Raw genomic sequence first — 27,154 nt, 5'->3', positions numbered from 1 at the left:
CCACAGTCACACTCCCTTCCCAGAGACTATTATCCACTGTTACTATAGACACCATCTCTCCCTACTATACCTGCTATCCCACAGTCACACTCCCTTCCCAGAGACTATTATCCACTGTTACTATAGACACCATCTCTCCCTACTATACCTGCTATCCCACAGTCACACTCCCTTCCCAGAGACTATTATCCCACTGTTACTATAGGCACCATCTCTCCCTACTATACCTGCTATCCCACAGTCACACTCCCTTCCCAGAGACTATTATCCACTGTTACTATAGACACCATCTCTCCCTACTATACCTGCTATCCCACAGTCACACTCCCTTCCCAGAGACTATTATCCCACTGTTACTATAGACACATCTCTCCCTACTATACCTGCTATCCCACAGTCACACTCCCTTCCCAGAGACTATTATCCACTGTTACTATAGGCACCATCTCTCCCTACTATACCTGCTATCCCACAGCAGTAGGAAACAAGAGATGCTACTAAGTAGTCAAGAAGAAAGCACCACGCATTGTTGCCTATTACATATTAGTTTGTGTAAGTTCTGGATCACCAGATCAAGGCTGTTCTATTCCTTATATATAGGTTTAATGGCCAGTCATCTGCCTGGATGAGAATTAAGCTTTACACTACAGAGCTACTCATGGTTGTCCAGCAATACAAAACAAACCAAACTATATTCACTTGCTTTAAACTGTGCGGACACAATCTCATTGATCAGATTGGGATCTGTATTTGTGCTGTAAATCTGATTCACATGATTTCTGAATAAATCCGTCTCTTTTTTTTATGCCTGAGCTGTAAATCTGCCAGTGAATTTTAAGAACAGATTTAAGCAGAAAGCCGAGAAATTTCCAGAACATCACAACCCGCTCCAATCTGCACTTTCACTTATGTAAATAGTCACAACACATCATTTGTTCCTGTTAAATGGGCGTCTCACCTTTAACTTAACTTTTAGAATGTTATAGAATGGCCAGTTCCAAGCAACTTTTCCATTGGTCTTCAAGTTCATTATTGATTTTTTTTTTTATAGTTTTTTTTAATTATTTGTCTTTCTTTTGACCATTTTCAGCTTTCACTGACCCCACCTAAAAAACAAATGCTCTGTACGGCTACACATTTATTGTTATTACTACTTTTTATTCCTCATCTTTCTATTCAGGCCTCTCCTATTCATATTCCAGTCTCTTATACAAATCAGTGCATGGTTGCTAGGGGAATTTGGACCCTAGCGACCCTGCTGACATTGCAAACTGGAGAGCTGCTGAATAAAAAGCTAAATAACTCAAAAATCACAAATAATAAAAAATGAAAACCAATTGCAAATTGTCTCAGAATATCCCTCTCTACGTCATTCTAAAGGTTAACTTAAAGGTGAGCAACCTCTTTAAAGAAGATTATTTTAGTGCAGGGGTGTATGATGGTGCACCCACACTTCTATCCCAACATCATACAGTCGTTTGCACAATACCAGACAAAACAGAGTATGAGTCTATATATTCAATGCATAGCAATATTTTTATTTCTAACTGCTGATGTCAATGCTACAAAGAATTCATTTCTTTTCCTTTTTGTTTTTTACTCGTCGTGACGCAGTTTACCCCAGAAACTCTGTGTATCACTTATTACTCTGTGTATCACTTATTACAGCCCAACCCATAGTGACTAAAGCCTTTTGTTGTCTCTTACAAAAACCATTTCTTTTCCAGCTGAATAGGGAAGAAAACAGATCCAGGTGAGAATGAGAATGTCATATGGAGGATTCTATCACTGCCCAGTCCTGTGGGAATGAATGGAGAAAGGTGATTTATGAGTAGCAAAGATCAAGGCAAATTATTCCTGCAATAGTTATTAATCATGTAATGTGAGCAATTATTCTGCTGATCCTGTGCCCTAAGAGCTTATTATTCTGATTAAAAAAACACATTATCGCTGTCCTTACATTAAAAGGATGGATAATGTTATGCAAAGGAGGGTTTTGCTGTTTTTAAGAATTTTTTTTTTTAACATTATATCCCCTGTGTTAATTAGTAGTACAGGTATGGGATCCGTTATCCGGAAACCCAGTATCCAGAAAGCTCTGAATTACAGGATGGCCATATCCCATTATAATCAAATAATCCAAATTTTTAAAAATGATTTCCTTTTTCTGTGTAATAATAATATAACAGTCGCTTGTACTTCATCCCAACTAAGATATAATTAATCCGTATCGGAAGCAAAACCAGCCTATTGGGTTTATGTCATGCTTAAATGGTTATTTAGTAGACTTCAGGTACGTAGATCCAAATTACAGAAATATCCCTTATCCGGAAAACCCCAGGTCCCGCGCATTCTGAATAACAGGTCCCACACCTGTACAAACCCTAGCTGCCCTACTGTTGCACCAACTGAATCCAACACAAAGGATGGGAAGTCAGGCTTGCGGCTGTACAGTATGTCCGGCTGGTGTTTTTAGGTAAATACAGGTATGGAACTAGGGATGCACCCCCGAATCCTTCGTGAAAGATTCGGCCGAATTTGAACCAAATATGCAAATTAGGGTCGGGAAGGGGAAAACATTTTTTACTTCCTTGTTTTCTGACAAAAAGATTTCCCTCCCCGACTCTAATTTGCATATGCAAATTAGGATTCGGGTTCAGTTCAGACGGGTAGAAGGATTCGGCCAAATCCTGCAGAAAAAGGCCGAATCCTGGCCGAATCCTGAACCGAATCATGGATTTGGTGCATCCCTATTTGGAACCTGTTATCCATAATGCTCAGGACCCAGGGTTTTGTGGATAACGGATCTTTGTGTAATTTGGATATTCATACCATAAGTCTACTAAAAAATCATTTAAATGTTAATGGGAAGATTTCTCAAGGGTCTAATTTCAAAGTTAAAAATACTTCAAATTCGACCATCGAATTGAAATACTTCGACTTCGAATATTGAAGTCAAAGTTTTTTTTCATCGAATTTGGGTGTCCTGCGGTCGAAGTTAAATCGTTCGATTAAATGCTTTGAATCGAAAGATTTCAGCAATCGATCGACTTCCAAAAACTTCCAAAAATGCTCTAGAAGGTCCCCATAGGCTAACATTGCACTTCGGCAGGTTTAATTTGGCGAAGTTTTTTTAAAGAGACAGTACTTCGATTATTCGAATGATTTTACTTCGAAACAAATTCGAAGTCGAAGTCGTAGTATCCTATTCGATGGTCGAAGTATCCAAAAAAATTACTTCGAAATTCAAATTTTTTTTACTTCGAAAATTCCCTCGAATTCACTTCGACCCTTGATAAATCTGCCCCTAAATAAACCCAATAGGCTGGATTTGCTTCCAATAAGGATTAATTATATCTTAGTTGGGATCAAGTACAATGTACTGTTTTATTATTACACAGAAAAAGGAAATCAGTTTTAAAAATGTGGATTATTTGGATAAATTGGAGTCTATGGGAGACCGACTATCCGTAATTCTGAGCTTTCTGGATAACAGGTTTCCGGATAATGGATCCCATAAGTGTACAAAGATAAATAGCTATAACACACACTAATTTGGGCATATGACTGACTCAAGTCCAAAGTGCAGCAGTTTCCCTGCAGAGAACTAAAGCCCAGTTATTTCCCCCCCTCCGGCTCCCTTGCTGTTTAATCCCAATTGTAGCCAACATTTATAAATATTTATTAAATGGTTTTCATGACTTGGCAGAAGTTGGTTTAGAGCATGAAAGCCACTTGCTGTTTCTGCTGGCTCAGTGGAATCTCTTTTATTCTGCATTATAGATTAAAAGTCTGCTGTACTTTAAACTAGGCTTACAATAGGAGGTCAGTGGCAGCTTTTGGGTTGTTCACCTTTAAATTAACTGTTAGTTTGATGTTGAGAGTGATATTCTGAGACAAATTGCAATCGTTTTTCATTTTTTATTAGTTGTGGTTTTTGAGTTATTTCGCTTTTTATTCAGCAGCTCTCCAGTTTGCAATTGCAATCTGGTTGCTAGGGTCCAAATTACCATAGCAACCAGGCAGTGCTTCAACTGCAAACTGAATAAATCTGAATTAAAAGATAAGTAAAAAAAAATAATGATAACATTGTAGAGGCTCAGAGCAACAGTTTATAGGTCACTGGAATCAGTAAAATTTGACATCAGGAAAGAGTGAGAAGACAAAGGCAAATTGTTCAAAAACCCAACTGAATGTTGTTCCATTCTATAATATACTAAATGTTATCTTCAAAGAGAACCTCAATTTAACCAGAAGAAAATGGGAGTAATGTGTTTTTTCCCCCTAAACATCCAAATATTTTTATCTGTATTTCCATTAAGCATAACAGATATATATAGTGAATAAAGTACCCCCTGCTGTAAAATATAAGGATATTATAAGTTACCGAGGAGTTTAATGACCATATAAAAACACAAGGCTGAAGGTCGAGTGTTATTATACAGGTCATGGAACTCCGAGATGACTTCTAATATCCTCACATTTTATTTATTATAATACACAAGTTTCAGTGAGTCATGTGACAGAAATGACATCACTAAGATCCCATTATAACTAATGACATCACTAAGCACGTTTATAAGGATATAATTTACAGTATATTCATTGCTCTTGTGTGTGTATATATATATTACAATACTCAAATATACAATACAGAAATCTGACTAAAGTAACTGGGGTCAGGATCTCATTTAGTAACGAGTGTGAATTTGCAGCAGCGCAACCGGGCAGATTATTCATTCCTTCTCTAAAAGTGGCCATACACTGGCCGATAAAAACTAACAGAGAGTTGGCAGCCTATTGGCCCATGTGGGAGGCCCTACGACAGGCTTCCCTGATCGATATTTACCCGAAAGTCGGCCGGATTTCGATATGACGGAACTAAAAATCCCGTCAGATCGCATCTGTTCGTTGATTCTGTCCCGCAGTCCGACCGCCCATTTACCCTTCATATGATACGATTATTGGGCCCTAGGGCTCACGATCAGATCAGGCCGATATCGCCAGGGCCGGATTTACATAGTGGCCATCCCTAGACCCACTGCTGTTCATCGCCCCTGTCCAGGGGAAATTTAAAAAATGATTGTATCTCCAGCGCATCCCCAGTGTTTTTGAAACAATGTGAGTGTGTTGGGCAGCATTCCGCCCCCCTAAAATCCTGACACCCTAACCCCGGGCCTTGGCGGCCTTTCCACAAATCTAGGCCTGGACATCGCCCACCTCGAGGTGGGCATATCTGCGAGATATTAGTTTGGCATCTATACGTGTATGGCTACCTTAACTTGTATGAGACTGATCAGAACTCATTGCTCAGTAAATCAGCCCCCTAGGCTTTTCTAATTAGAATAAAACAGCAGAGATGAAGGGATTAATAGTTCATCCATGAACAGGGCCGCCATCACGGGGGCCCGGCAGTGCTGCACTTTTCAAAAGAACCGGGCCCCCCTTAAAGGAGAATGATGATCCCGGGCTGTCCCCTCAGTGCTAAACCCCGCCCCTTTCCGCTCTACATCCAGCTCTACCATTCATTGGCTGCACCACCCGCCGTTCACCTGGGAGCCGTCCCTATACCCCAGCCGGCAGTCTAGCCCCTTCCCTCCTTCCTCCAGACCCCATCTTGAGACATGAAAAAAACGTAGCCGGCACGCTAAGCATGCGCACTGGTACGGGCGACATCTGCGCATGCGCGCCGGCGTGGGGCAGCAGCAAGTGAGCTTGCGGCACGGGCGCCGCAGCAAGGGGGGCAGGGGGCCCTGGACAGCAGTCCTTGTGGGCCCCGGGCCCCCCAGTCCGACCATGGTGGGAACAGTCCACATCTGGGTAGCGAGGGAAGGAAGAGCTTGGGCGCAGTGGGTGGGGCCTGGAAGTGGCGGCAAATGGTAAAGAAAAAGGGAATCAATCCTGGGTTGGGAATTTATATATGTTTGTTTCCCACACAGTCCCAGTATCTGCTGCTGGTACCCGATAATAGCCACATACAGACTGGCACAGGGGGAACTGCAGACAAGAGACTGTGGCAGAGCGAGATGGAAACGCGCTATTCGTGGGTTCCAGGGGGCGGGGCTTGCCAGGGAGTAGGTGGGGTTTCGTCAAATTTGGTCTTGGCTGGGGTGGATATGGGGTGTGGCCAGTGGAGTGGGCGGGATCTGGGGTGGGGCCCAGAGGGCCCGCAAAAACTTTTGTAAAGGGCCCTGTGATTTCTAATGACGGCCCTGTCCATGAATAACCATGACATTCCCAGCTCCAACCTTTAAGATCTCCGGGTCTGTTTGAGGGGTCACAAGGTCCTAGATCTGAGTGCCCCCCCCAGCATAGAGAATGATTAGCAGAGGGGTAGATTGAGCCTGATTGTAATTATACAGTAATATACATGCGCTCCTGCTACTGTACATTCATCTCATTTAATGGAACTCTATGAAGTCCGTGAGTCAGCAGTTACAGTATCAGTTGTCTGGCCGCCCCTCCACTATCCAATAAAGACTTGGCGCTGGTTCCGAGAGCCTCGCTCTATCCATAAATTTCCACTGCTAAGCGGTATTGTTATTTGGACTTTAACCAGATTTTAGCTCTTTAATCTTTTTACATCAAGTGTAAAGATTCTTCGACGTCTCAGCTGCGTTGCAATTCAGGAAACTGCCCAATATGTATTACAGGAATGGGACCTGTTATCCATAACGCTCGGGGGCCTGGGGATTTCCAGATAAGGGATCTTTCCAGAATTTGGTTCTCCATACCTTAAGTCTACTAGAAAATAGTGATGGGCGAATAAATTCACCTGGGTCGAATCTCACGCGAAAATTCACCAGTGAAAATTTCCGATATTCACTATTTTTTCGTGAAAACATTCAAATTGCTAATTTTTTTCGTGAAAAGGTTCAAATTGCTCGATTTTTTTGTGAAAGCATTCAAATTGCTCGATTTTTTTTGTTGTTGAAAACATTCAAATTGCTCGATTTTTTTGTGAAAGCATTCAAATTGCTCGATTTTTTTTGTTGTTGAAAACATTCAAATTGCTCGATTTTTTTAGGAAAACGTTCGATTGCTCTATTTTTTCGTGAAAACAATTTTTACATGAACTTTCCGATTTCACGAATTTTTGTGGGAGAGATCACTACTAGACACTACTTTAAAACATTAAATAAAGCCAATAAGCTGGTTTTGCCTCCAATAAGGATTAATTATATCTTTGTTGGGATCAAGTACAAGTTACTGTTTTATTATTACACAGAAAAAGGAAATCATTTTTAAAAATTTGGATTATTTGATTGTAATGGAGACGGCCTTTCTGTAATTCAGATCTTTCCATAATTTGGATCTTCATACCTTAAGTCTGCTGGAAAATCATGTAAACATTAAATAAACCCAATAGGCTGGTTTTGCTTCCAATAAGGATTAATTATATCTTAGTTGGGATCAAGTACAAGTTACTGGTTTATTTAGAGTAAGGGCACACCTGGCGATTCAGGGAGATTTAGTCGCCTGATGACTAATCGCCTCTTCTTTGGGGCGACTAATCTCCCCGAATGGTTTCCCCCTCTCTTCCGCCTGGTAGAATGCGAAATCACCTGAGGCATGACACATGCGGCGCTTCGTTTTCCGAAGTCGTCAAAGTTGCCTTTACGAGAAAACTTCGGGCGACTTCGGAAAATGAAGCACTGCGTGTGCCATGCCGCAGGCGTTTTTTCATTATAGCCAGTGGAAGCTGTTTGGGGAGATTAGTCGCTGCAAAGAAGAGGCGATTAGTCATCAGGCGACTAATTCTTCTCGAATCGCCAGGTGTGACCTTACCCTTAGGGATGCACCGATTCGGCCGAACCCCCGAATCTTTCATTAAAGATTCGGCCGAATAGAGAACCGAATCCTAATTTGCATATGCAAATTAGGGGTTGGAAGGGGAAAACATTTTTTACTTCCTTGTTTTGTGACAAAAAGTCACGCAATTTGCAAAATAGGATTTGGATTCAGTTCGGCCGGGGAGAAGGAATCTGAATCCTGCTGAAAAAGGCTGAATCCTGGATTGGGTGCATCCCTAGTTTTATTATTACAGAATACCTCCCAACATTTTGGAAACAGAAAGAGGGATAAAAAGATTTGCCACGTGGAGAGCGGAGAAAATGTTTTGACCACGCCCATTTTTAGGCCACACCCACAAATTACCATGTTCATTTTACAAAATTTGACAGGTTATGAAAGTTTGAAAGTGCAGAGAAAGTTTGAACACATTTATGTGTTATTAAAGTTTTGCTAATGAAGGTGAATTGCCCTTTAAGCTGCAAGTCACAGTTTCCCCAAGAGACCTGCTTATCTTAAATTGTTACAATTGTTTCTTTTGCTGATCTTAAATTGTGACAAAAGTATCTAAGTGCACCTGCCACATATTCTGGGCTCTCTGCCAAAAGCCAATTTTTCTGGCTGTTCAGTGCAGGAGATCAAAGATAAAGTCGGGACATTTCAGTAACAATCCGGAACTGCGGGTTGAGCTCTCAAAATCAGGACTGTCCTATGAAAAACAGGACAGTTGGGAGGTATGATACAGAGAAAAGGGAAATTGTATTTTTAAACTTTGAATTATTTGATTAAAATGGAGTCTATAAGAGACAGACGTTCTGGCAATCTGGAGCTTTCTGGATAATAGGTTTCCTTATAACAGATCCCATACCGGTTTATAATTTTAGAAGGAATTCCACCTATTCTAGGTTTGGGAATTTTTCTTTCTGGAACCTAAACTGGCCACAAATAAATGATAAAAAGAAGAATTCTGAAAAAAAAGCTAAAGGGGACAATAAAGTTTATTGATTCTTTCTACTTTTTTGTTTTGTTTTCATGATAGCAGCAGGGGCGCCCCCTGCTGGTTTGTTTGGCTGAGGGTGGACAGGACTCCAGAAACACACGACTGATGCATTAAACATTTTATGACACTGTTATTGCTCCACACTGGGGGTCATTTATAAACACTGGGCGAACTTGCATGTGGGCAGTTACCCATGGCAACCAAACAGATGATTGCTTTCAGTGCTCAACCTACAGCTGGCTGAAACAAGCAAAAGATTGGTTGCTATGGGTTACTGCCCAAATGCAAGTTTGCCCAGGGTTTATAGATGACCCTTGAGCAGAGACCAGTCAGGTTACTTATAGTTCTGGAGTTCTGGCAAACATTTACTATATAATAAAAAAGTGTCAGAAACGGCTAATATCATGAAAAGGAAATATATATAGTGAATAAAGAACCCCCTCTTGTAAAATATAAGGATATTATAAGTTACCAAGGAGTTCCACGACCATATAAAAACAGGAGGCCAAAGGCCAAGGTGCAGATTATGGTCGAGTTATTTTTTAAGGAAAAAATAGGCAATAGTCCAAATTCGATTCAAATTTGAAAAAAAATCTAAAATTCAAATAATGTAATTTATCATGTACTGTCTCTTTAAAAATTCAACTGACCATTCACCATGTAAAACCTGCCGACTTGCTGTTTTAGCCTATGGGGGACCTCCTAGAACCTATTTGGATTCAATCTAAGTTTTTTTTAGGAAAACCTTTGAATCGAATTTGATTGAATGCACTATTCCTTCGATTAGAATTCAGCCGAATATGGACAGATGCGATTGAAAACGGACCTATTCAACCAAAAAAAAAAACCAGACTTAATTTCGGTTGGTCTTTTTGAATTCGAATTTCGCCGTTTTTTCAATTTGAAATTGGACCCTTGATAAATATGCTCCCAAGTGTTATTATACAGGTAATGCAACTCCAAGGTTACCTCTAAAATCCTCATATTTTACAACAGGGGTACTTTATTTATAATATTACACAAGCTTCAGTGAGTTTTGTGACTCACTATTCACCGTTTATAACTGATGACATCACTACTCACTGTTTATAAGGATTTCATTTACAGGATATTCATTTCTTTTGTGTATTATAAGGATATTATAAGTCACCTCGGAGTTCCATGACCATATAAAAACACCTGGCCTACAGGTCATGGAACTCCAAGGTAACTGCTAATATCCTCGTATTTTGCAACAGGGGGTAATTTATTTATGATGAACACACAAGTTTCAGTGAGTCATGTGACAGAAATGACATCACTAGGTTTCGATTATAACCAAAAACATCACTAAGCACCGTTTATAAGGATATAATTTACAAGATATTCATAGCTCTTTTGTATTATAGATAGATAGATAGATAGATAGATAGATAGATGATAAATAGATGATAGATAGATAGATAGATAGATAGATAGATAGATAGATAGATAGATAGATAGATAGATAGATAGATAGATAAATGATAGATTGATGATAGATAAATGATAGATAGATGATAGATGATAGATAGATAGATAGATAGATAGATATCGATAGATAGATAGATAGATAGATAGATAGATAGATAGATAGATAGATGATAAATAGATGATAGATAGATAGATAGATAGATAGATAGATAGATAAATAGATAGATAGATAGATAGATAGATAGATAGACAGATAGATGATAGATTGATGATAGATAAATGATAGATAGATGATAGATAGATAGATAGATAGATAGATAGATAGATAGATAGATAGATAGATAGATAATAGATAGATAGATGAAAAAGAGAGATGAAAGTAGTTTAATGGATAAAAACTCGACCTTGTTGTTCCCAGGCGCACTCTTGCATCATCCAGGTGATTATTTTGAGTCACTATATGACACAGCATCTCATTCTGTTCTCTGCCATTATCTTATGTTGTGGTTCATAGCGACAGAGTCGTGTGTGTGTCACACTGTGTGTGAAATAACAATACTGCTGTCATGTCACTTATGGAATATCCCAGTATAACCTTTCCCAAGGGAGGAAGCCGGGCATTTGTAATGGTATTCACTAAGCAGGAGAAGCAAGCTGTATATTGGACTGCAACATGTGATCCGGTAATGGTTAGCAAAATGGGAAGGTGCACCATCACAAAGGCTTCTAATATCCTTATCATTTACAGTAGGGGGTACATTATCCCTTATAATACGTGAGTGATACTCAGAGTTCCCTGTATAACTCAGCCTGCACCCTTGTGTCTTTATATGGTCACAGAACCCCTCAGTGACTTCTATTATCCTTATCATTTACAGTAGGGGGTACATTATCCCTTATAATACATGAGTGATACTCTGAGTTCCCTGTATAACTCAGCCTGCAGCCTTGTGTCTTTATATGGTCACAGAAACCCTCAGTGACTTCTAATATCCTTATCATTTACAGTAGGGGGTACATTATCCCTTATAATACATGAGTGATACTCAGAGTTCCCTGTATAACTCAGCCTGCAGCCTTGTGCCTTTATATGGTCACAGAACAACCCCTCGGTGACTTCTAATATCCTTATCATTTACAGTAGGGGGTACATTATCCCTTATAATACATGAGTGATACTCAGAGTTCCCTGTATAACTCAGCCTGCAGCCTTGTGCCTTTATATGGTCACTGAACAACTCCTCGGTGACTTCTAATATCCTTATCATTTACAGTAGGGGGTACATTATCCCTTATAATACATGAGTGATACTCAGAGTTCCCTGTATACCTCAGCCTTGTGCCTTTATATGGTCACAGAACAACTTCTCAGTGACTTCTAATATCCTTATCATTTACAGTAGGGGGTACATTATCCCTTATAATACGCGAGTGATACTCAGAGTTCCCTGTATAACTCAGCCTGCAGCCTTGTGTCTTTATATGGTCACAGAACAACTTCTCAGTGACTTCTAATATCCTTATCATTTACAGTAGGGGGTACATTATCCCTTATAATACACGAGTGATACTCAGAGTTCCCTGTATAACTCAGCCTGCATATTTACCATATGAATTGCTGATATATGAATTGGAAACAAAATGATATAACACATATATATATATATATATATATATATATATATATATATATATATATATATATATATATATATATATAATTATATTTTATATTTCTGTTATAGGACCTGTGAAGCACAAAGGGCAATTTAAAGGGCAATTAGCACTGCCATTGTGTCCTAGGCCAACAGTGATCAGCTTCTTGTACAGTTCATTTAAAAAAAATAATTAATAATCATGATACAATGATAAGCAGTGCTATTTGTTTGTTATTTCAGATGTACGGCAACTAATGAATGGCTGTAATTAGATCCATTAGAACCCCCAGTCGTCGCTTCCCCCACACAACTGTCATTCTCCCCTTATTGTGTCACTTGTTACTGTAACAAAAAGAAACAATTGCATGCAGAATGTGGAGTGCGCCCACAAAATTACTGTACAAAGATTAAGGGGAAGTTAAGCTGAAAATGTTAGTCTGCAACTGAATCTCTATTTTGCTCCTCTCCAACTGTCGCTTTCCTTTTACCATCAACTTACAGAACTCATTTTCTAACCTTTCTATTACTGTTTTCTGTTATTACTGACCAGCACATTAAAAGAAAATCTTGTTTTTGGTTGGCTGGCTTCCTCTACATTGTTTCAGGAGTCAGAACCAGAAGTGCAGAGAACAACCAGACAGATACTTGTCATGTTTTGGGTAGCCGAGGATGAGTAGAGTATAACAGTGCTTTATTAGCAGAGTCATGCAGGCATTACACAACAGGCAGCTTTCACTTTTAAGCTACCAGGAAGTATGCATAGTGTAAGTCTGAGCACAGTGTCATCTACAGGCCATTTGCATAAACACCACATATTCCCCTATAATAGGAAAGCATTTGGGCAAATGTAATAAACAACAACAATGCATCTTAAAGCAATAATATACATTATTCAATCACATAGTCCTGGGTCCATGCAGGTAGTTTTCTGATTCTCTCAGTATGCCTTATAGGTTCACTTTCTTCAGGCCTATTGTAGTTGACATCAGGAGTATGAAAATGTCCTTCATTAAATGGAGCTTCTCCAAAGTCATATCTAACAGGAGCAAGACGACTTGCATTCCATATGCGTCCATCAGACAGTTCATATGTGTATGGTCCTCGCTGGCGTCTCACTTCAAGTGGTGTAGTAAATTTAGATTGTCCTTGTTTCAGTATTCCTGGTTCCTTAATTCTGAATAAAGATCCAGACTGAAAGTGTACTTCTCTTGCACCACGTTTTCGGTCAGTATAAGCCTTGCATTTGGCTTGTTGACGTTTCACAATGTCAGCAGTAGATGATTTTGTAGGCACAGTATTTTGTAAAAGTTTGATGTCTGCAACATGTAACTTAATGCGCATCTGTCAGCCATGTAATAATTCAGCTGGAGATGATTGGGTTGTTGCTCTGTAGTTATGTAGGAACTCTGTTGTAAATACTTTCCAAGATTTCCCAGTAAGATTTGCTGTCTGTAGTGCTTCTTTCAGACTTTTGTTGAATCACTCGATTTCTCCATTAGCTTGTGGGTAATACACTGAAGATTTCCTATGCACAATATTCCCCTCTCTCAGAAAGGATTCAAACTGATATGAGACAAACTGTGGTCTGTTGTCTGATATTAACTCCTTTGGATTACCTTCTCTGCTGAAGACTGTAGACAGAAATGTTATTACTGTAGCTGATGTTATATGAGAAACAAATGCAATTTCAGGCCATTTACTAAATGTTACTGTAATCGTCTATCAAGGTTATAGCAAATCTACAATCTATAGGAGCATCTGTAAAAGGACCGACAATATCAATAGCAAGTTTTTCCCATACTGAATCAGGGAATGGTACTGGCTGAAGTGGTGGTGTATGTGTGATTGCTGTTTTGTCATGATTCTGACAAGTAACACAAGAATGAATGGCAGTTACCACATCAGCATCCATTGCTGGCCACCAGTATATTTTGCATCTCTGGTACCAGTAAACGATGATCTCCACGGACAACATAGCCATCTACTAAAGACAGTTTGTGTCTTCTCCTGTAGTAAGGTTGAAGATCAGGACTTCGTTTCTTCTCAGCCTTTGGCCATTTGCTTTGTAAGATGTCCCGTAATCTCGTAAGATGACCAGTAACATTTTTCAAACCTGGTTTGTATTGCATTTTGTAGTTGAAATTCAGTAGCCTTGCTAACCATCTAGCTATATGTATTCCAGCTCTTCCTATTCCCTTGTTGTAAGCAGTGTAGTTAAAGGGCTATGATCAGTGCATAAAATAATCCTCTACCCCATAGGTAGGTTCTCCATTTTTCTGTTGCCAAAACACGCTAGAGCTTCTTTTTGAACAGTGGAATACTTACGCTCTGTCTCTGTAAGTGTTCTGGATGCAGATGCAACAGTTTTCTATGTATAATCAGCATGGATCTGTGTGAGAACTGCACCAACGCCATAATCTGAAGCATCTGTAGTTACCATAGTGGGTAGTGCAGGATCAAATAAAGCTAGCACTGGACTGTTCACAATTAGCCGTTTCATTATTTCAAAGCTATGTTGAGCAGTAGTAGTAGTGTTCTAAGTGGCTCTACAACTGAAGCATAGTTGGAAATAAACTTAGAATACCATGAATTAAGACCTAAGAAAGCTCGTAAGGTCTGGAATTCAGATGGAGGAGGTGCTTGTGTAACAGCGTTGACATGGTCAGGGACTAATCCATTTTGTGAGATTATATGACCCAATAATGAGAGCTGAGTTTGTCTGAAGTGGCATTTGGAAAGGTTCAGTTTCAGTCCTGCAGAATCAATGCATATCAGAACCTTTTCTAGGTATTTTCAATGAAGATCCATAGTTGGAGCGTAGACAATTATATCATCCAAGTAGCATTCTACACCAGGTATGCCATGGAGTAAAGAAGACATCAGCCTTTGAAAACAACTTGGTGCTGAAGCCATTCCATAAGGTACACGCTTGAACCGAAACAAACCATCATGGGTGATAAATGCAGTGAGGTCTCTGCTTTCCTTATGCAGTAATACTTGATGATAAGCACTCTGAAGATCCAGAGAAGAAAAGAATTTTGCTCCTCGAAGTTCTGAAAATATTTCCTCTATGTGTGGCAAGGGATGATTATCCATAACAACTGCTTTATTAGGTTCACGGAGATCAACACACAATCAAATACCAACAGTTTTCTTCATTGTTACAACAATTGGTGAAACCCATTCAGAGGATTCAGATTTTTCAACCACATCTTGCTCTACCAGTTTCTTTAGTTCCTGTGAGACAGTCTATCTTATACAGTAGGGCAATTGCCTCAATTTCTGGTGTACTGGTTTTATATCTGGTCTCAACTTAACTTTGTGTACAAAGTTCTTTGCACAACCCAGTGAAGTGTTGCTTTGTGGTGAAATTTTAGACACTAGCTGTGTGGCAGGCACTGGTGCTGTAGTAATGAGACCATCAACTAATTGTAGGTTTAATGCAGCAAAGAGATCCCTTCAAAGTATAGCAGTTCCCTTATTCACAATGTAAAAGTCACATTTTGCAGTATTTGATTTAAATTGTACAATCACTGGCAAGCAACCAAGCACAGGGATTGGATCCTTTAAGTAACTGACCAGTTTTAGGGCAGGTGCAACAAGCAGAGCTTTTGCAAAGTATTTCAAGAAAATCTCCTTTGGTTGTATAGAAAGAGCTGAACCTGTATCAAGTGTCCCTTGTCAGCAGAAGCAGTACTGACACTGACAGTGCATATAAACTTGTCTGGAATAAATGTACCAGCTTTATCCACACTTAATACTGTGACATTTATAGTAGTGACTTCATGAAAATCGTTAGCAGAACTACGGCAGATCTTAGCAAAATGTCCTACTTTTGTGCATTTGCGGCACTGTTTAGCTTTTGCAGGACATGTAACATGATTTGCAGTGTGTTGTGTTGAACCACAGCGAAAGCAGTATTTTCTATTTGTATTTGCTGTATGTTTTTGCAGTGTAGGTGAATCCCTTTCCTTAGCACTGTATTTTGCCTGTGACTGTGCATTATTAGGCCACAGTGCTGAATTCACAGTCTGTACATTCCCAGCAGTTCCCTGACTGAGAGTTTTAGCCTCTGCCACTGCTGTTTCAATTTGGCTAGCAACTGTAATAGCCTTTGCAAGGGTTAAATCCTGCTCTAGGAGCAGTCTCTCTCTAATGCGAGGTGAATTCGTTTTTTCCACTATTTGGTCTCTTAGCATTTCATCTGTTAGATTCCCAAACTCACAGGTAACAACCAGCTCTCTCAAAGCTGCTACAAATTGTTCTGTGGATTCGCCATTATGTTGTCCATGTTGGTGGAATTTATATCTTTCAGCAACCACATTTACTCTTGGCACGAAAAAGTTCTTTATAGCAGTAAGAGCCAGTGTCGGACTGGCCCACCGGGATACCAGGAAAACTCCCGGTGGGCCAAGGTGTCAGTGGCCCCTCATGCTGCTAAACTTTGGCCTGTTTCATGGCCATTCCCTATTTCTATGAGAACAAAGAGGCAAAATAGATGGCGTAACAGATTATAGTATGTAAAGAAAACAGACTAGGAGAATAGAGGTTGATTGAGGAGATGGAGAATAATAGTACTGAGAGTGGCCCCTAGTCTAAGGTTTTATGGTGGGTCACTGGTCTAAGTTTTGTGGGTGGGCCCCTGGTGTCCCAGTCCGACACTGGTAAGAGCAGTTTCATAAGTCTCATCAGGTAATGGTAATGTATAGAATATACGCTGTCCCTCTGCTCCCAGGCAGTGAATAAGTAAAGCTTTCTAGCAGCAGAAATCTCCCCTTGGTCAGCAGCAATAATGTAATTTTCAAACATACGGAACCAAGCAGTAAAAGGTATGGTAGGCTCACCAGGGTTTGGAAGAAAATGTGCAGGCTGCTGCAGAGGTAGAAGAGCCATCCTTGTCGCCATTTATGTTTTGGGTAGCCGAGGATAAGTAGAGTATAACAGTGCTTTATTAGCAGAGTCATGCAGGCATTACACAACAGTCAGCTTTCACTTTTAAGATACCAGGAAGTATGCATAGTATAATTCTGAGCACAGTGAAATCTACAGGCCATTTGCATAAACACCACAATACGGCTTTCACTAGTAATTCACAAACAGCTTTGAATCCAGTGCTAATTTGTAAATTTTGTACATTTATGTTAAAGTGGAGTTGTGGATGTCTCTCTGGCACTTTAGAGGTTACACCATCCTGAGGCTGATATATATGGTGCCGCTTTCTAACAAAGACTTTATGGAATTGGCATCGGCACCTTTGGGGATGTGAAAGGAATAATCTGAACAAAGCACCCAGGGGTGGCACTTGTGCGTCAATCGATTGTAGCAGTTAATAGCAGATAGTAGTGATAAAGATCAATGTGAGTCAGGCACTGTAATCCCTCTGCTCCCATATCTAATAGTGCAGCAGGTAAATTGCATAAATTATTGACTTACTATATAGAGGGGTGTTATTTTTATATTTTATTGTTACTATACAGGGGCTTGTTACTATACAGGGGCTTGTTACTATACAGGAGCTTGTTACTATACAGGGGCTTGTTACTATACAGGGGCTTGTTACTATACAGGGGCTTGTTACTATACAGGGGCTTGTTACTATACAGCAGTGATCCCCAACCAGTAGCTTGTGAATAACATGTTGCTCTCCAACCCCTTCGATGTTGCTCCCAGTGGCCTCAAAGCAGGTGCTTATTTTTGAATTCCAGGCTTGGAAGCAAGTTTTAATTGCATAAAAACTAAGTATAGTGCCAAGTAGAGCCTATTGTAGGCTGCCAGTCCACACAGGGGCTACCAAATAGCCAAGCACAGCCCTTATTTGGCACCCAAGGGACTTTTTCCTGCTTGTGTTGCTCCCAAACTCTTTTTATATTTGAATGTAAAAAAAGGTTAGGGATCCCTGCAATACAGCAATTTGTTACTATACAGGGGCTTGTTACTATACAGGGACTTGTTACTATACAGGGGCTTGTTACTGTCACTGAAACCCAACACAAAGCACCGTCTCCTTCCCACATACAACATGGAACAAGCAGCAGACTCGTGGCCGGGATTCGAGTCATTTATATGCAGGACACATCTGATGGGCACATTACTGACAGGCGGCCGCTGAATGGCACATAATTATGATTATTCCCCCATAACACCAATATACACGCAGATACCAATATTCATCTTCCTGAATGTAACGGTAAATATCCCATACACATATAATAATAATTCAATGAATAATGTAGATCTAACACAAACACTGTGCTGTCTTGGAATGGGGGGGGGGAGAATCCTCCAGTAACAGAAGACAATGGGGATCATATTGGCCCCCAAAATTTACAGTCTGACACACACCAGCTCTCCTGTTGTTTCCATCTTTCCCACATCTCATAACAAACAACAGATCAGCCGAGCCCACTGCACTCTGTAAGTAGCCTAGAGCCACGGCCAAGTCAGGTGCAGTGATACTTGCCCATGTGCTTTATAGGGTGCCAGGCTGTATATTATTATTACTTATAGGGTGCCAAGCTGTATATTATTATTACTTATAGGGTGCCAAGCTGTATATTATTATTACTTTTAGGGTGCCAAGCTGTACATTATTAGTACTTATAGGGTGCCAGGCTGTATATTATTATTATTACTTATAGGGTGCCAGGCTGTATATTATTATTACTTATAGGGTGCCAGGCTGTATATTATTATTACTTATAGGGTGCCAAGCTGTATATTATTATTACTTATAGGGTGCCAAGCTGTATATTTTTATTACTTATAGGGTGCCAAGCTGTATATTATTATTACTTTTAGGGTGCCAAGCTGTATATTATTAGTACTTATAGGGTGCCAGGCTGTATATTATTATTACTTATAGGGTGCCAGGCTGTATATTATTATTACTACCTTATAGGGTGCCAGGCTGTATATTATTATTACTACCTTATAGGGTACCAGGCTGTATATTATTATTACTTATAGGGTGCCAGGCTGTATATTATTATTACTACCTTATAGGGTGCCAGGCTGTATATTATTATTACCTTATAGGGTGCCAGGCTGTATATTATTATTACTTATAGGGTGCCAGGCTGTATATTATTATTACTTATAGGGTGCCAGGCTGTATATTATTATTACTTATAAGGTGCCAGGCTGTATATTATTATTACGTACAGGGTGCCAGGCTGTATATTATTATTACTTATAGGGTGCCAGGCTGTATATTATTATTACTTATAGGGTGCCAGGCTGTATATTATTATTACTTATAGGGTGCCAGGCTGTTTATTATTATTACTTATAGGGTGCCAGGCTGTTTAATATTATTACCTTATAGGGTGCCAGGCTGTATATTATTATTACCTTATAGGGTGCCAGGCTGTATATTATTATTACCTTATAGGGTGCCAGGCTGTATATTATTATTACCTTATAGGGTGCCAGGCTGTATATTATTATTACCTTATAGGGTGCCAGGCTGTATATTAATCACTATGATGTCATCTGTGCTCTGGGCAACCCTTGGTCAGGGCATTCCTAGGGCAAACATGCTGTTAACCATCTCTGTACAGACCAGTAATTATTCATATCACTCTCCAGGGTACAAACCCAATTACAGACTGGGCACATGCCTTTGTTATACCCATTGGGGGGGGCTGACCAAGCTACGACTTGAAAAGCTACTGAGCAACTACAGCTCCCAGATACTCCTGCAGCGATTAATCTGTGTTTCTGAGCACCTGTTTGTGTCTTCCTATTTGTGTCTATGTCTGTGTGTCTGTTTGTTGCTATATCTGTATGGTGTGTGTGCCTCTAGGTGTGTGTGTTTGTGTGTCATTGTGTGTGTGTCAGTGTGTGTATCATTATCAGTGTGTCAGTGTATATGACTAGGGCTGCCCATCTTCCCCATGACTAAGTGAGTGCATTGGAGGCAGGAGGGAAAGTTGCCCTTTGCAGGGGTCGGCAGTCGCTTACCTGTGACACACATGAGTCGGATACAGGCCAGTATAATGGCAGCAGCCATGTCCCACAGATTCCCATTCAGAGAGGCGCCCAGAGCCCAAGAGCAGCAGCTGCACCGCGTCCGTTATCTGCGGGGGCTCCGAGGAATGAGGATCAGAGAAGCTTTTCAATGGAATCTTCCACTCTGCAACAAACAGAAGGGGGGACCGAGCTGTGCGCTTGAGGGGTCGGACTTTCCCAGGCTGCCCGGGGCTGATCATACATGATGCTGACAGCTGAGACACTGCTCCCCTAGTGCAGCCCGACTCCCAGTAACTGACTGAGCCCGACACCCTTCCTTCTCCCTCCTGCTCTGCACTGTCCTCCCTCCCACAGCCGCTCACTCCATTCCTCCCCCAGCCCCAGCCTGTTGCACTGGAATTCCCAAATCACTTGTCTGATGCCCATTCAGCCCTTCACTGGTCACATTGGGAGGGAATCAGGGGGCAGCTCGTGTCTAATTCAACTGCTTTGTCTCCTCCCCAACAGCAAGAAAATAACTGGATCCTTCCCTTTCCCAAATATTTATTTCTGCTCTTTATAATCATAGTCTTTTATTGTCTTATAGGCCCTGCCAAGTATTCCATTCACTTCATTCTACAGACTGGGAATAGAATGAGAAGTACTTACCTGATTCTACAATAGTAACAAGCCACCGTATAGTAACAAGCCCTGTATAGTAACAAGCCCTGTATAGTAACAAGCCCTGTATAGTAACAAGCCCCTGTATAGCAACAAGCCCCTGAATAGTAACAAGCTCCTGTATAGTAACAAGCCCCTGTATAGTAACAAGCCCCCGTATAGTAACAAGCTCCTGTATAGTAACAAGCCCCTGTATAGTAACAAGCTCCTGTATAGTAACAAGCCCCTGTATAGTAACAAGCCCCCGTATAGTAACAAGCTCCTGTATAGTAACAAGCCCCTGTATAGCAACAAGCCCCTGTATAGTAACAAGCTCCTGTATAGTAACAAGCCCCTGTATAGTAACAAACCCCTGTATAGTAACAAGCTCCTGTATAGTAACACGCCCCTGTATAGTAACAAGCTCCTGTATAGTAAAAAGCCCCCGTATAGTAGCAAGCCCCTGTATAGTAACAAGCCCCGGTATAGTAACAAGCTCCTGTATAGTAACAAGCTCCTGTATAGTAACAAGCCCCTGTATAGTAACAAGCTCCTGTATAGTAACAAACCCCTGTATAGTAACAAGCTCCTGTATAGTAAAAAGCCCCCGTATAGTAACAAGCCCCTGTATAGTAATAAGTTCCTGTATAGTAACACAACCCTGCATAGTAAGAGTTTCATTAAAGCAATATACGTGATGTCCCAGTAGAAATCAGCACATATTTCATCATTCTAAGCCAGGACTGTGCACTCACCTTTATCTACATCAATTCTATAATTCGCAGGCAGAATATTAATTATTGGAATTGATCGGAACCCAAGTGGCGCCCTGGGTGCTTTGTTCAAATAATTCATTTTCGATCGTGAAGGTGCCAGTTCCAATAGCTGACGTCTGTGTTGCACCATTTATCAACTGCCGGAGAGACACTGCCAATCTACATCCACAGTAACCTCTGACTTCCCTGCAGACTATCACAGACACAACAAACACATGCCAGTGCTGCTATTTACTACGGTTATAAATTGCAAAACAAAAAAAAAATTGCAAGATTAAAGGAAAAGTAAATTTGTTTTCCATTGCCGATCTTTTTCGTAGTTCCTCCACTGGATCACCAAAGATAAAACGATAAATCGGTGCCACGGGCTATGGAAAAAAACAAATAACAGGACCTAGCGCAATATTGTTAATTTGCAACACGTCTGTGTGTGTCTTGAACCATAGAAAGGCTATGTACAGATTTTTCTTATGTCTTATAAAGTGCTATAAAAAATAAAATTATAATGAAGTCAAACAAGGTGCTTGTAGTACTTTATTCAAAAGGTAGAATGAATTAAATTAAGGTGCAATGGTGTTTTCTTCAAACAATAAAACTCACTGGGGCTCATTTATCAACACTGGGCAAATTTGCCCATGGGCAGTAACCCATGGCAACCAATCAGATTGCTGCATTCACTGTTCTTCTTGCAGCTGGTTTCAAAAAGCAACTCACTGATTGGTTGCTATAGGTAACTGCCCATGGGCAAATTTGCCCAGTGTTGATAAATGAGCCCCGCTAGCATGTGACTTCTCCACTCTCTGGTGGGATTGGCCACTTACAAGGTTCCTCATTTCAAAACAGCAAGTCAGTATCAACTCCAGGGTATTTCTTTTTTTTTAAAAAAAATCACAATAGACCGCACCTCCATTAATAAGTTAAAAAATCGGACTTTATTAATGGCTATTAAAATACATAAGGTCAAGTCATTGCCTGACGCATTTTGGACTCTAGTCCTTAGTTCTACTAATCACATACTTCTGAGTGCAGGATTCCCTATGATTGATGCGGCGATCAGCCAACTGCTGTTGCCAAGTCATAGCCCCTCCCTGACATCACAACCCGCCCCCGTGGCGTCATATCCCGCCCCCTGCCTGGAGTCCGATCGGGCAAAAGGTGGCAACTCTGAACCCCTCCCCCATAAAGTCCTTATGCATACCTCCCAATAGTCCCTCGTTTGTACTGGAAAGTCACGATTTTCTCTGCACTGAACAACCAGAAAAAGAAACAAAGCTTCTAACTTAATTGGCTTTTGGCAGAGAGCCCGGAACAGCCACAGCAGCTGATAAGATACTTTTGTAACAATGTTGAGATAAGCAAATAAGTAATTGTAACAATATAAGATAACAGGTCCCTTGGGAGAAGTTAGACTCACAGCTTAAAGGGCAATTCACCTTCATTAGCAAAACTGTAATAACAGAAAATCCACAGAAATATGTTCAACCTTTCATAACCTACCAACTTTTGTAAAATGAACATGGTAATTAGGGGGTGTGGCCACAAAAATGGGCGTGGCCAAACAAATTTGCCCCTCTTTTTATTTCTAAAATGTTTCTAAAATGTTTGCTTATGGGCACCAGGTTAAAATGATTGTTTATACTGCCAAAGGTCTAAAATTGCAGGAATTGCAGAATCATTTTCAATCAAATATATACATTAAATAAAACCTAAATACCTTATACAAATATAACAGTATCCCAATCCTAGGCCTGGACCTCACTACAAATCCGGGCCTGTTTATACAGCATTCAGTGGGAGGGCCACAGTCAGACCTACTCCAATTTGTAGAACCAAAAATGATTTGGCTTGGCGTTCTCACTGAATTTTAATTCTGGGTTCCTTTTATAGACCCGCCCCGTCCTGCTGATGATGTCACAAAAAGGGCGGGACGGCTATAAAACCGAACGTCGTTAGTGGTACAAATGGGGTGCGAGGTCGGCCCGAACATCACTACTTCCTTCATCCTAGAGATTCCTCTAGTGCCAGGGCGGGGACATTACACTCTTTATCAGGGTCAGACTGGGGGGCCCGACCCACTGTCCAGGGCCCCACTCCGGACCCCCTACTGCCTCGCAAGCGCCAAAGGAGCCACGCACATGCGCGAAAGGAGCAGCGCGCATGCACAAACGGCGATGTGCGGCGCCGCAAATGTATTTTTTTTTTGCAGGGCTAGGAGATCGGGAGAGGGGGTCTAGCCTGGCAGGGGCCCATGAGGGCCGGGGCCCACCAGGTTTTTTCCCGGTATCCCGCCGGACCAGTCCGACCCTGCTCTTTATTGTTCCCAGGTTATTTGCAGCAGGTACATTTTATTCCTTTACTCCTGGATTTTGAATTTCCTCTGGCTCTCTCCCCACAAGAGCACACATATGGAGGGGGGACACCAAAATGGCGGTAAAAAAGAATGAACTTAAAAGTCCGTCTGGCGTGGGCAAATGAGAAGGAAAAAAAAAGAGGTTTTAAAAAACTGGAATTATATGGTGATAGTGAAAAGCAAAATAAAAACAGACAGAGGGAATATGAAGTAAAATGAGGAATGGAGTAGAGGCAGGATTGAAAGTAGCCAGCTAAAAGGAATGCTGATACAATTGTTACATGGAAGACCGTCTTCAAACTTCATGAGTATATTATTTAATTTCACCCTTTCAATTACCATTTCATTTGTTACTTTTCTGAAAAAAACAATGAAAAAAATCTTTTAATTCCTTCTTGGAATAAGAGAGGTATTTCTCAAATATGTCATATTGTTGATCCTCCTTCTTGGGAGTTTATAAAATCTACGTCAAAATTGAATGAATGTCTCCAGAAATAAAGACTTTTATTAATTACTTTCCATTATTTATTTTTTTCTGTTTTTCTAAAATCTAAGTTTAGGGGCATATTTATCAAGGGTCGAATTTCGAATTTGAAAAACTTCGAAATTTGAATTCAAAAAGATCAACCGAAACTAAGACAAAGGTTTTTTTTGGCTGATTAGGTCCGTTTTCGATCAAATTCAAATGAAAGTTCTTCCCAAAAAACCTTTAATTTTTCAAAGTCCGCCAATTGACTCCAAATAGGTTCTAGGAGGTCCCCCATAGGCTAACACAGCAATTTGGCAGGTTTTAGATGGCGAATGGTCGAAATCGTATCGAGACAGTACATGATACATTTCGATATTTGAATTTTCGATTTTTTTTTAAAATTCAAATTTAATGGACTATTTCCTAGTCGAGGTACACAAAAATAGCTCAAAATTCTAATTTTTTGAAGATTCAAAATTTGAAGATTCACCTTGACCTTTGATAAATCAGTCCCTTGAAGTTGAATGTTGGTGTCTCTGCTGTTTGAGTCTGGCAGCTCAGTAATTCAGGTGCAGACTCTGCTACAATTTTACAACATTTAGTTGATACATTTCTCAGCAGCATCTCTGGAGTATCAGCAACTATTGTATCAAGTCTAACAGCTGCCTGTAATGAAACCCAGAGATTCTGCTCAGCAGGGACAAAGATAAGAAATGGATCAACTAATGGATCAATTTAGATCAGTTTACAGGGTCGGCGACCCCCCCCAGAGCTGCCTTAGAAGGTGAAAAATGACACTTTACACTTCAATATTAGAAAAACAGAAAATGGAAAGTAATTGGAAAAAGTCGTTATTTCTGGTGATCTATCTGACAACAACTAGTTGTTTGAAGGTGAACAACCCCTTTAAGGTATGAAAATCCAAATTACAGAAAGATCCAATTATCCAGAAAGCCGCAGGTCCTAAGAATTCTGGATAACCGGTCCCACACCTGTTATTTCAGTCGTTTAGAGGTGGCTGAAGAGGTAGTTTGTGTAAGTGTGGCCCCAGTCTGGTAGAACACTGGGAAAAAAACTGGTGTGCCCCAGCCATGGCTCCCACCAACCCAGACCTGCTTTCCCATCAGGACCCAGACCCTCTATCCTGCCGGAAAAAAATGGAACAAGAGCACACATATGGAGGGGGGACACCAAAATGGCGGTAAAAAAGAATGAACTTAAAAGTCCGTCTGGCGTGGGCAAATGAGAAGGAAAAAAAAAGAGGTTTTAAAAAACTGGAATTATATGGTGATAGTGAAAAGCAAAATAAAAACAGACAGAGGGAATATGAAGTAAAAAGAGGAATGGAGTAGAGGCAGGATTGAAAGTAGCCAGCTAAAAGGAATGCTGATACAATTGTTACATGGAAGACCGTCTTCAAACTTCATGAGTATAGATCCCCTAATTACAGGTGTAAAGTTAAAGGTAAGGAAGGTATGTGGGGGTAGACGCCAGCAGGAGGGCCCTTAAAGGACAAGGAAAGTTAAACTAAAGAAGTAGGTAGAAATGTTGTACATGATGTTTTATGCTTCTGTACCAGCCCAAGGCAACCACAGCCCTTTAGCAGTAAAGATCTGTGTCTCCAAAGATGCCCCAGTAGCTCCCCATCTTCTTTTCTGCTGATTCACTGATTCACATGCTCTGTGCTGCTGTCACTTACTGAGCTTAGGGACCCACTCACAATATACAGTACACATAGAATAGAAATGTCACAATATAAGGTTGATTAGTAATTAATACACATAATTACTACATGGCAGCACAGAAACCAGTGCAATTAGCATCAGAATTGAATAATCAGCAAACCTGTAGCATCAGCTTATATTACAGCCAGGAAAGCTCATTTTCTGCTGGATAATTAGTGACGAGCCCTAAGCTTAGCTTCTCAACAGCCAATCAGAGCCCACTGAGCATGTGAGTGTCACAGACACTTTCCAAGATGGTGACCCCCTGTGACAAGTTTGAAGTCCTGGATCATTGCTGCTATTGACAAGCTCAAACTTTAGCCTCGTGCAATAAGTTCAGTACATAAAATATGCCATTTTTAGCCCTATTCATTTTTAGGGTATAGTTCTCCTTTAAGTTAATAAGGAGGGTCACTGCCCTGGTGGGCCCAGGATGCCATAGATATCCTCTGACTGAAAATGATGGTTGGGAAGAAGACAAATTCACTGAGAATAGGTCCAGAGGTCCAAAGAATTATGCAATGCAATAACCTTGGGTTAACCAACCCTAGAAAAAAAATTAGAGCGCAGGTCCTGGGAGCCAAGAATAAATATTTTTATATTTTTTATATTTTAAATTCCTTAATGCTAATGCTTCTTTATAAAGGTGAACTTGCCTTTAATCCATACTAGTGCTGCTCCATTTTCCACCAGGCGCCTCCAGCTATGAGATGGTCTGACATCTTGCTTGTACCAAATATTTCTCCATCATCAAATACTTGGCATATAGGATATGATTCAAAAATCTTTAGTAAAAATTAATGTAAACAAGGCTCCAGGGCCAGATGGCATACACCCCCGGGTTCTAAGAGAGCTTAGTTCAGTTTTAGACCAGCCCCTATTTCTGATTTTCTCAGATTCACTGTCATCTGGTATGGTGCCTATGGATTGGAGAAAAGCTGATGTTATTCCAATATTTAAAAAGGGATTACGATCTCAGCCTGGCAATTATAGGCCAGTAAGCTTGACATCTGTGGTAGGCAAATTATTTGAAGGCTTGTTAAGGGATCACATTCAAAATTTTGTCCTAATGAATGGCATTATGAGCAACAATCAGCATGGCTTTATGAAGGATAGGTCATGTCTATTGATCTATTTGGATTTTGCCAAAGCGTTTGATACTGTGCCCCACAAACGACTGCTTTCTAAACTAAGGTCTGTTGGGCTTAATGAAGTCGTTTGCACGTGGATAGGAAACTGGCTACAGGATCGGGTACAGAGGGTGGTTGTTAATGGGACATTCTCTACTTGGAGTAAGGTTCTTAGTGGGGTCCCCCAGGCAGGG

General features: G+C 40.5%; 1 protein-coding gene across 4 annotated transcripts in view; it reads right to left on the bottom strand.

Annotated features, from left to right (window-relative positions):
* The window catches only part of LOC108707828 (immunoglobulin-like domain-containing receptor 2), a 157,202-nt gene extending 136,890 nt beyond the window's left edge, over positions 1 to 20,312 (bottom strand). For 3 of the 4 annotated variants that reach the window (XM_018245849.2, XM_041581429.1, XM_018245848.2), the window contains exon 1: positions 19,864 to 20,312. In XM_018245849.2, coding sequence (XP_018101338.2) covers positions 19,864 to 19,912 — 49 coding nt within the window. In that variant the 5' untranslated portion in view covers positions 19,913 to 20,312. The remainder of the gene's footprint in view (positions 1 to 19,863) is intronic. The other variant, XM_041581428.1, reaches the window with a different exon arrangement.
* Positions 20,313 to 27,154: the final 6,842 nt, after the last annotated feature.

This window comes from Xenopus laevis, chromosome 2L, assembly GCF_017654675.1.
Source record: "Xenopus laevis strain J_2021 chromosome 2L, Xenopus_laevis_v10.1, whole genome shotgun sequence".
NCBI classification, from domain to species: domain Eukaryota; kingdom Metazoa; phylum Chordata; class Amphibia; order Anura; family Pipidae; genus Xenopus; species Xenopus laevis.
Note: the sequence above shows the minus strand (reverse complement) of the source record. Positions and strands in the feature narration are given on the sequence as shown.